We start from the raw sequence: 11,123 nt of genomic DNA on the forward strand, positions 1-11,123 counted from the left end.
ATATTATCTCATTCTGTAGATAGTCTTACATACAGATCTTCATACTATGCAGCTCTTGGGATTTGGGAATTTTGAGTGTGTGAAACTTTGTTGAAGGCAGCATAAAAAGACCACCAAATATGAGATAGACTGACTCTATAAAGTAAACCAGAGCCATGAGTTTTTAAGAGCTGACCAGAACTGTTGAGGAGAGGACATCTTAAAATTCACAAAATTGCCACAAGTTAGAGGTGACCTGATGGCACATAACAACAACAACCTTGTCTTAGAAAGTGTTTCACTTATTACAAAAGTGAACATAATTTATCAGAGATTGCCCTATGTTTCCCACAATGTCCTATTTTTTCTGAATTTTTCTGCCCTGCCTCCCCCAGTCCTTCACATCTTTGGCTGGAAGGAAGACGAAAACAACCACATCCAGAGTTCAGATGTCATCACAATTTCTAATATAAAGAAGAATCACTGCTTGTGAATGAGGTGTGATCTGAAAAAGAGTACACCCTTGTACTGAGACTGGAAGTTCTTCAGCTCTTCCAGCGCTGTTAGACTGCATCTCCCATCAGCCTTAATGAGCATAGTAAGGGATTGTTGGAGTCCAATAATATATGGAGGGCCACATGTTTCCTATCTCAACATAAAACTGATATTGTGAAACACATTTCATTGCTTCTCTTCTGTGTATGATTTATAATTAAGCCAATGTGCCTAAAGTTGAACATTCTAGACTCCATTTAGAATCCACTGGTGCGTAGTTCTTATAGCTTTAAAAAACTGAGTATTAAACTGCAGTCAGTGAAGTTATTCATAAAGCAGCACAATGTTTACTATGTGCTGTAAGGGGGTAATTCCAATTTTAGCCAAAAAAAAAAATTAATGTGCACTAAGACACCACTGTTATCCTAACTTCTGCTGAAGGCGCAATATATTAATTGGTCCAAGAAATGTTCAAAAAGCTTTTGTAGGTTATATTGAGGCCTTAGTCAAAGAACTGTCTCATCAGGCCAATGATGTGCATCTTTGTTTTATCTGCTGCAGCTGTGGAAAAAAGGGTTTCTAATAAAATCTCCTGTGTGTTTTGAATTATATATTAAGTATAGATGTAATTTGGATTTACTTGGGATTAGAGCTGTGATTGGTTTGGTTTTTGAAGATATGGTATAGGGACTGGTACATATGTACTAGCTGCATGTACACTGGAAATGTGTTAATTTTGCACTGAAAAGAGACAAGGATGACATGTTCCAAATATCATTGTAACTTATGAAAATGCAGTACAGTACTTGCAGTCTTTCACTGCAAATGCCAGTGGTTCTGTAGTGCAGATTATCTGTGTAATCAAGACAATTATTTTAATCACCATGCTTCAGAAAATACGTATGGGAGAGAGAATATGTTTGCTAATGTTAAATATTGCTGTTTACACTTCTTTTTAAGCAGAAGCTTCAAAAGGCATGATGAATTTTCTTTTTTCATATCTGGTGAAAGAGGCTTTCTGTACCAAGTGTAGCATATGTTTTAGGGTTTAATGCTTTCCTCAATTGCGTATGGGAATCTCCAATGCGTTAGTTATACTACAGTGGTTTCCAACAACAACTGTATCAAATAGGTTCTCTAGCCAGTGCCATGATAATTTTACTCAGATGCTCTCAGGTATGTATATGCAACCTTTAATTAATGTTTTATTGTGTTTGTCCCGTATACTCAGAGTTGGGCTATTTGTATCCGTATCCCTGGGGATACAAATAAGAATATTGGCACAAATGAGATTATCAGCACAGGTGCTGCAGAGATCCAGCCCCCCTCCCAAACTGGCTGGTCCACTCACTGGTTGCTGTGCAGCATGCAAAGCCATCATCCGTTTTGTCACACCAATTGCGGAAGCAGCCAAGCCAATGTTTACCTGCCTCCCCACACAACCGACCACTCTGGCAAGAAGACAGGATGAAGAGTCTCCCCCACTTAGCTATTGAGCCGTTGGCTACATGGGGAGGCAGGGAAGTACCAGGTGGGCTGCTTATGCAATTGATGCAGACGATGGCTGCATGTGCTGTGTAGCAACTGGTGAGTGGCCATTTCGGGGGGGGGGCTAGTTCTCCACGGCACAAGAGTATTTGTATCCCCAGGGATAGAAATACAAATAGTGCAACTCCACTCAGTGTAGAGATTTTGTGGTCCTGTTTCTTCACCAGCCATACACTTGCCTGGTTTGTCCCTGAGTCTCATGTGTTCATTTAGCAAACTACAGGTAGCTAATAATTTGTTGACATTTCATAGGAATAAAGGTCAGTCTGTGGCAAACTGTTGACATGATGAGTTAAAGCAACTGGGTGGGTGAGTGTAAATGCCTGGTACAATTTATATTACCTAGATTGCAGAGCTTAAAAATTGTAATGTTAACGCATTTATTATGAGAGATGTGGGAAATATGGCTTTGTTGCTAAAGCTCTTCTTTTGTACATCAGTGATATGGAACCTCCAGAGCGCCAGGTATCATAGTCCAACCTACCAAGGCTGAAGTAGGAACCTATTACTTCAGAAAGATGAGAGTTTGAAAGACCTTTTTTTCTGAAGCCATCACCTCAGAGTATTTTGAGCATCTGGAGTAAGCAGCTCTGAACAATTGCTCACCTATTTGCATATTAGTTTAGTAATCATGAGGAGAGGTTTTTAAGCCTTAAACTTAGCAAATAACAAACTAGCAGGCAATTAGTTCCTTCAAATACTGTGTGTAACTATGCAAATTAGTGCAACATGCAGATTATCCTAGTGTAGCAAGTCATTCTAGTGTAGAATGCAGCAATAAAATTACTATGTTGATGAGTCTGGCTGCTGCCACATAACACAGTATTTGAAGGAACTAATTGCCTGCTAGTTTGATATTTGCTAGGTTTAAGGTTTTGGTATTAACATGTAAGGCCTTAACAATTTGGGACTGGGATTTCTGAGTCAGCTGTTTCCCACTTGTCTGGCCATTGCTGTCTTCATCAGAGATCTTCCTGGTGTGTTGTGTGTTTCAAATGTACATCTGGTAACAACCCAAGAAGTCTTTTTCTGTAATAACTTCTAATCTGGGAAGTATAACTCATAGAAGTAAAACGTCAACAAACTTTGTCAGAGTTCAAACACATGCTAAAAATTGTATTAGTCCGAGCATTTTATAATTTAATATTTGTTATATTTTATGTCTACTATGTTTTAATTAACGAGAGATGTGGTGGCGCTGTGTGCTAAACCGCAGAAGCCTGTGCTGCAGGGTCAGAAGACCAGCAGTCGTAAGATCGAATCCACATGACAGAGTGAGCTCCCGTCACTTTGTCCCAGCTCCTCGCCAACCTAGCAGTATGAAAGCATGCAAATGCAAGTAGATAAATAGGTACCACCTCGGTGGGAAGATAAAACGCCGTTCCCTAGTCACGCTGGCCACGTGGCAACGGAAACTGTCTTCGGACAAGCGCTCTATGGCTTGAAAAATGGAATGAGCACTGCCCCCTTGAGTCGGACACAACTGGACTAAAAAATGTCAAAGGGAACCTTTACCTATGTTTTAATTAAATTGAGACCTAAAACAATACATGTTATTGTTTTAGGACTCAGCTTAATTGACTCAATAAAGGAAATGGAGTAAGTAGCGCTTGCAATTTTCTCACAGTCTGGTATGCACCTGAGCAACAGCTGAGAGTGTGACTTGGATATGTTTGAGGGTGTAAGAGACTGCCGGAACAGTTACACAGTTTTGGATTTATGCTGTATAAACCAATAGTACCCTGACAAATGTCTGTATGTATCTTAATACTGTATTATGATTTGTTTTACATTGTTTGGATATGGTTATGCATGACAGTGGACTATATTAAAAATAAATAGCATCTGGAAATATTTCAGTGACTTAACTATGAATGTTTATGGCTAAAATATATTGTCTTTTTGTTTGTTTCATAGGATGGAGGACTGCTTTTAAATAATCCTACAGCATTAGCAGTGCATGAGTGTAAGTGTCTTTGGCCAAATGTGCCTCTGCAATGTGTAGTGTCCCTGGGAACTGGCCGATATGAAAGCATAGGAAAAGCCAATGTCACCTATACAAGTCTGAAAACAAAATTGACGAATGTCATCAGCAGTGCCACTGATACTGAAGGTTGGTATTAAATGTTGTCTACTTTTTTAAAAAATCTAATCTTTTAGCACTTTTGAGTTCCCAGTATAAAGCTTTTTTGTGATTAGATGCAGACACTATACTGATATATGAATAAATTTGATTTATGAGCAATAATATAATCAAAGGATATTCTGCTTCCATCAAGGACATGTTTTGTAACATTTGTTCAAATTGGAATTATTTTGTCAGTCCCTCTTTCTGGTCCTCTATGTGAGGATTTGGGGTTTAGGTCATATATAATATTTGCATACAAAATATAATTAAAATGTATTTTTAAAAGTTAGTCTGTTTATAATACACAATGTAGCCTTTCTTCCTGACTTAAGTATTGTGTTATATATTTGATGAACAAGAATTGTTCTGGGAGCTGATGATAAAGCTTACCTGATAGGCACTTAAATTAACTTATTGAGATTGTACCTTGATTATACTGTTATTAAGGTCTCTTTTGATTGAGGAATACATCACATCTGAATATGTGGACATAATGCTGATGAGGTATTAGGGATACCAATCTCTATCCTCAGAAATGGTGCTAGCATTGAAATTCCAGAAGAATGCTGGAATGAACATTATAGTACAGACAAGGAGCTTTGGGGTTTTCGGCACTGGTAATTATGCAGAATGGACACAAATTCTGCTTTTGATATGTCAACAATCAAGTCTTGTGTTATTATTTAAGTCTTGCTTCCTTGATGGTTTGTTTGATTTACCTTAATAGGTCACACAAAATTAATACTGAACTCTTTGGGGAATGATGTATACACAGAAACTAAGTTCCATAGGCTATGTTGCTTTAAAGGGAGACATCTAAATCTTAACAATATGGACTTAATCTGCCATTTCAGTTGTAGAAAGTATTGGCCACTTGGTGAGGTGATTATGGTGAAAATCTCAGAATGACAACTGAAGGGGGGAGAACCTTATCCGGAATGTAGATTTGGCCCTTTGATGTCTTCTTGTCCCATGCCATTTAGTCAAGACCTATTTCTTGACCTAATACTGCTTCATTTTCCATTCCTGCTGTCCTCCCTGTTGTGAAGAAGACTGGGAGGCAAGCAAGCTGTGACACAAGTGTGTCCTAGCTTTTAACTGACAGGTTTTTAAGAAGGAAAAGTATAAAGAGCATAATGCAAGCAGGCTAGTAATAATTGGATAAGGTATAGAGAGGAAATACAGTGGTGCCCCGCATAGCAAGTTTAATCCATTCCGGATTAACCATCACTATTTGGAAACATCGCTAAACGGAATAGAAAAACCCATGCGAATTCGTCGTTAAACGGTGCGCTCTTTATGCAAGGCACCACTGTACTTATCTTTTCCTCCTCTGCTGCAACATGAAAGAAAATTTCCCCCTTTGAAGCTGCAGTTTATATTAGAAGAGAATCCTCCCCTTCATTGGTGTCAATAGGGGATTACCTCCCAATGCAAGTATTACAGCAGGCTGACTGCCACCATACCTACCTTCTTGACAATTAGCAGAAACCATTCCTCGTGTCACTGGCATTTTTAAGTTTTGAGTAGACATAAGAAATAGAAAATATGCAGAGGGAAAGAAATGAAGAATTGTAAATGGACAGGGAAGTGGGACATTGAGACATTAAGTAATTATAGATTTGCCATATCTTTTTTCCATGGTAGCAGCAATACTGTAAAATCTTCATTAAGCAAGGGAATAGCAGCAGAAACCAAAACATAAAAGCTTTAATGAGAAGGTGACAATTATATTCATGATATACACATTAGCCTTTTTAATGGACTCAGTAAGGTGTTTATGCTTCACCAGGTGCTTTTACTTCTGTGCCATATATCCCCCCAGTTAGCTGAGGTTCCTGCTAGGATGCCTGTTGTGATTTCTACTTGGATTCAAGACAAATTTCAGATTTTTTAAAATATTTCATATACTGTATACCGTATTTGCCGACGCACAAGGCGACCAGCCGTATAAGACGACCCCCCCAACAGGAGGAGGAGGAATAGGGGAAACGGGAGGATGGGTGAGCGAGTGCGCAGCTGGCTCAGCAGCGCAGGGCAGGGGGCAGCCCGGCAATGGCTCAGGCATGGCAGCGAGAGGGTGAGGAAGAGCAAGAGGCTGAGGAGGAGGAGGAAAAGGGAAACGGGCGGGGGACGGGCGAGTGAGCGCGCAACTGGCTCAGCGGCGCGGGGCGTCCGGCAGCGGGCTCTAGCCGCTCAGGCATGGCAGGCTGTGCTTCCCTCCCTCCATACAGACCGACTGACTCCCTGCCCGCCTGTTTTCCTCCCCGGCCAGCGCAGCCCCATGTCATTCAGTGCAACCGGCATGCAAGACGACCCCCCCACTTGGAGGCATGTTTTTTGGGCCCCAAAAGTCATCTTGTACGCCAGCAAATACGGTACACATTCCCTCCCCAGAAAAGGAGCAGTACATGGCATAATATCCAAATTATAGTATCAGCTGACAGACATAGAACAGTGAACTGGCAAAAGACACTAATGATCAGCAAGCCCCTTAGTTCTCCTTCACCTCAATTAAAGTAAACCTATGTTCACAAAGCTGCATATATGTGCTGAAATTAATGTTGTGTCTTTATTGTTTCTCTCTTAAAATTAGAAGTCCACACTATGCTGGATGCTCTTCTACCTCCAGACACCTACTTCAGATTTAATCCTTTGATGAGTGAAGATATAGCTTTGGATGAAAATCGTAAAGAAAAGCTTAATCAGTTGCAGACAGATGGCATCCGTTACTTAGAAAGAAATGAAGAAAAGCTGAAAAAAGCTGCCAAAATACTAACACAGGAAAAAAATCTTTTTCAGCGATTGAATGACTGGATGAGATTAAAAGCTGACATGTATGAAAGCTCTCCATTTTTTTCTAAATTGTGAATGTGTAAAAAATGAAGTCATAGGTGTGAACCTTGTTTCAGAAATTTATTCTGTACTGAAAGGGATCAGCATCAGTTACTATGTAATGTAATTACTTTTGAATATAATAAACAAAGTAGTTGGGGAAAATCACTTCAGTCAGCAGTGGCATACCACAAGCTGCTTTGGATGGATTCAAAGATCTTGCTATGAAAGGAGAAGAGACTTCCAGTCTCTTCCCTGCCCTTCTCCCCAGTCTGTAGCCCTGAGGAAGGGGGTGTTCTCTGGCTCTTTGAAGCCAGCTTTCATCAGGAGGATATAGATGCAGTATTGGTGACATACACTTTTTTACTCAAGCAGAAACTCATTCCTGTCATACAGTGGAATCCTGGGATTCATTACTTCCTTGAAATTTCCTGAAATAACAGTATATATGGTTAATTTTGGGGAGCTTTCAAAATCTCATGTTATTACTAATTAGCAAGTAGTAAAATTTGTTTTCCTACAATATTGTCATTTTGTCTAAAGTTCTGACAATTATGAGATGCAAATTTTGTTTTGGAAATACAGTACATACCAAAAATCATGTTGACAGTTTTGTATTTTGTGCACCTACTGTTGAACATTTTTTAAATGGGAGAGGAAGCAAATAAATTAGATTCCTCTACAAGAACATAAGCCAGAATTAATAAAAGTGGTTTTGTCTCATTGAAATTAATGAAGCCAAACACTCTTAGATTCACTGATGATAGTTCAGCTAGGTTGCAGATTGGATTATACATTATTAGAAACCTGTGATATGCCCCAGGTTTTTTGCACTGCCATAAAATGTGGTCTCTGCTGTTCAAGAGGCATTGTAAATTGCCTTATAAGAAAATGTGTGCACATAAACAAAAATCCAGTATTTAAAAATATTAACTGAATATGCGTACTTTACCCGCTTTACTTCATCCATTATGTGGCTGATCAAGATGAGATCTATCTTAGTTAATATTTGTTTAATTGCTCAATATTTAAATAATTTTTCAGAGATTCTACTCCAGAGGAATTCCTAATCTGAAAACAACCCTAAATTTAGGTCTTACAAAGAAGGAAATAAATTTGTAAAGTGGTATTTTATATTCCTGAACTGTGTTTTCCTTTGAAATGTGTATATTAAGCCAGTGTACTTACAAATTAAATTTAAAAACTTTATGTGCTCCATATTTCATGCATGAATTTCTCCAAAACATGATTTTTAAAATAAATATCTGCACTATGTGCTTGCTTTTTACATTACCAATGCTATTACAGTGCCAATACTTAAAATAGCATGATGGGTATGTTACAAAGGCAATGGTGTTGTTTCAAGCACTTTGTTTTCCTTATATACCACCTAAACCCATTGCTGTGCTTAGAACTTAAAAAGGGCCAAATTCAGTGGACATACCACAGTGACTGAGCCAATGCATTATGCAAGCCTTTTTTTCTCTCCCTCAGTTTTTTTGATTTTATTTGCCCCCTGGCTAAAGCATGAACATTTCCCCCAAAGCCTTTATTGCTCTTTGAAATTTAGATGTTCAGATCTTGATGATACTGTTTATGGAAAGCAGAGTTTTCCATATCCTGAATATTATGTGTATTTATATAGTTTCTTCCAACTCCTGTGGAATATTTTACCATGTTTCTGCCATGAACAGTTAAAAATGACCATTAAAATTTTGTTTCCTTCTCCCAAAGTGTTGTGTGTAAAGAAACCAAAGCAGACATGAGACAGCTTTGAAAAATCTAAATGTAATTTCATTAGCATTGAATGAAAGTGACCTAACATGACGTCTGTATTTCCTCAATGCATTAGATTTCTATAAGTTCTCTGCATTTCTTTTCAGAATTTTCCAAAACACTAAGATCCTTGCTTTGTCTTCATAAAAATTGTGATCACCTAGTACAACTGATAAACTGGTTTGATCATGGAAATAGCAAGTAATCTCTCAGGTTAAATATATATGTTAAAAGCAGATCATGGGTTACATGCAACCTGGCATTAATGGATTTAACATTTACACAACATACCACCTTGCATCTCCTCATGCTCCCAGATTTCCTCCTTCCGGGCTAGATTGGGGAAGATGCAGGGAGAAGGAGGTTTCACTTCTACCAGAGATGTCAATTTGTCTAGCAGACAAGCATCATGTGATAAAATCTACAGTGAGATGCTTACACTCTCTAAAAACTAGCTAGAATTGTACTGGGGATCTGCGGTGGCGTAAGTATAATAATGTAGATCATGACAGTAATAATTAACAAGTTACCACTCATATTCCTCTTTGAGTGGTTGCTGTGTGGCCAGGAATATGAACAGCAACTCATTAAGTTATGTCCATAATATATATTACTGCAATTACTCCAGTGTGAATCCCATCAGATTCTGGCCAGTATATCTGAAGTAATTGTTTTCATCATTTAGCTACTCATCCTTCGGTTACGCAGAAACATTTGCTATCTTCAGTGTATAGAAATAAACTGACTATTCTGTTATCAGTATGATTACATGCAGTTGCAGGTGCAAATAGCAAAATTTAGCATTGAGATTAGTTGTTAACTGAACGTCTAAGATGATAGCAAACATTGTTTTTCATATAGAAAGAGATTGACCTACATCTGAATTTAATTGGTATTTGGTGAATTAGTAAAATTGGAGCTTTAAGATTCTGTAGCAGGCATTTATAGATGTACTGCTGAAAATGATGTGCTTTTTTACATCGTTGTCCAAAGGATAAAAAAATGTATCATCTGAAATGAATATGGTATTTTAGTTTTCTTATCTCTAATGAACTGGCTGCTTATCCAGTCAGGCTTTGTTCAAAGTCTGATTGAATGCTGCACTTGGGCCTAGGCAATTAACCTTCCCAGTTACCCCATCAGACATGTGTAAGGTAGCTTGTTTGATTTCTAAAGTCATATGATAAAAATATGGCAGCAGACTGTAGTAAATTTAACTAGGTCATCTCAGTCTGAACATTTTCCTTATTTTATTAACTGTGAAGGAGTTGGATGATTAACCAATCTTCTATCCTGTTCTCTCAATACACTAGACTATTTTATAGGCAACCACTGTCCCTTTTATCTTTATTTTAATGTTTCCAATAATGACTAGATTGTTTCGTTATCCATTTTATATTGTAATAAAGTTAAATATTGGATTACAACTGAAGCAAGTATTACTTCATGTCAAAGCTGGTCAGTGATGTAAGGATTTCTCAGTATTCCATGTACTTTTATTGTCTTTGAATTCATGCCACAGTTATTCTCTGTGGATATAGCCATATCTTTATTGTTTTGACCACTTGGTCATCCAACTTCCACCAATTTAAAACATAAGTACAGTGGAGCCTCACAAGATGATTGCCTCGCCGGACGAAAAACTCACTAGATGAATGGGTCCGGTGAAGGTTTTGGTGCCTCAGAAGAATATTGTTCCTATGGGCCTGCTTTTCAAGATGGTCCACTCCTGCCCCCCGGCCCGCCTCACAGCTGATTGGCGCAGGGTGTCAGAGGTTTCTCCGGGCTTTCCCAGCAGATAAACAGGCAGTGGAAATGCACCCAGGGAAGCCTCTGAAAGTGGGGCTTTGCCACCGAGGGGAGGCAGGGGCAGGCCTGCCCCCCCGTGCCCCCCACCCCGGCAAAGCGCCACTTTCAGAAGCCTGGGTGCTTTTCCACTGCTGAACAAGCCCCAGAGGCTTCTGAAAGCAGCACTTTGCCGGGGGGGGGGCGGGCCTGCCCCTGCCATGCACCCCGTGGCAAAGCACCGCTTTCAGAGGCTTCTCCGGCTGCATTTCCACTGCCTGTTTACCTGCTGGAGAAGCTTCTAGGACCCAGCGCCAATCAGCTGTGAGGCAGGGCGGGGGGCGGGAGCAGAGAAGAGCACAAAATGGCTGCCGGCTCCCTGCTGGGTGCCAGCTCTGAGCTGTTTGCTGCTCTTTTTCCGGCTGTTCTGGGGCTACGAAGGCACTGTGAGGAGCCAGGCTCAGTCTACAGTACCTGGTAAGTGACTTTATTTTAATTTTTTTGTTTGTTTGTTTTGGACTTCCCCCCCCCATAGGAACACATTAATTAAATTTCAATGCATTCTTATGGGAAACCA

The 11,123-nt window shown here is 39.4% G+C and overlaps 1 protein-coding gene across 4 annotated transcripts in view; it reads left to right on the top strand.

The window, feature by feature from the left end:
- The window catches only part of PNPLA8 (patatin like domain 8, phospholipase A2), a 41,617-nt gene extending 31,429 nt beyond the window's left edge, over positions 1 to 10,188 (top strand). For all 4 annotated transcript variants that reach the window (XM_020799426.3, XM_078376836.1, XM_073000500.2 and 1 more), the window contains 2 exons: positions 3,940 to 4,135; positions 6,747 to 10,188. In XM_020799426.3, the coding sequence (XP_020655085.3) occupies positions 3,940 to 4,135; positions 6,747 to 7,021 (471 nt within the window). In that variant the 3' untranslated portion in view covers positions 7,022 to 10,188. The remainder of the gene's footprint in view (positions 1 to 3,939; positions 4,136 to 6,746) is intronic.
- The last annotated feature ends 935 nt before the right edge of the window (positions 10,189 to 11,123 follow it).

Source organism: Pogona vitticeps, chromosome 5, assembly GCF_051106095.1.
Source record: "Pogona vitticeps strain Pit_001003342236 chromosome 5, PviZW2.1, whole genome shotgun sequence".
Taxonomy (NCBI): Eukaryota; Metazoa; Chordata; class Lepidosauria; order Squamata; family Agamidae; genus Pogona; species Pogona vitticeps.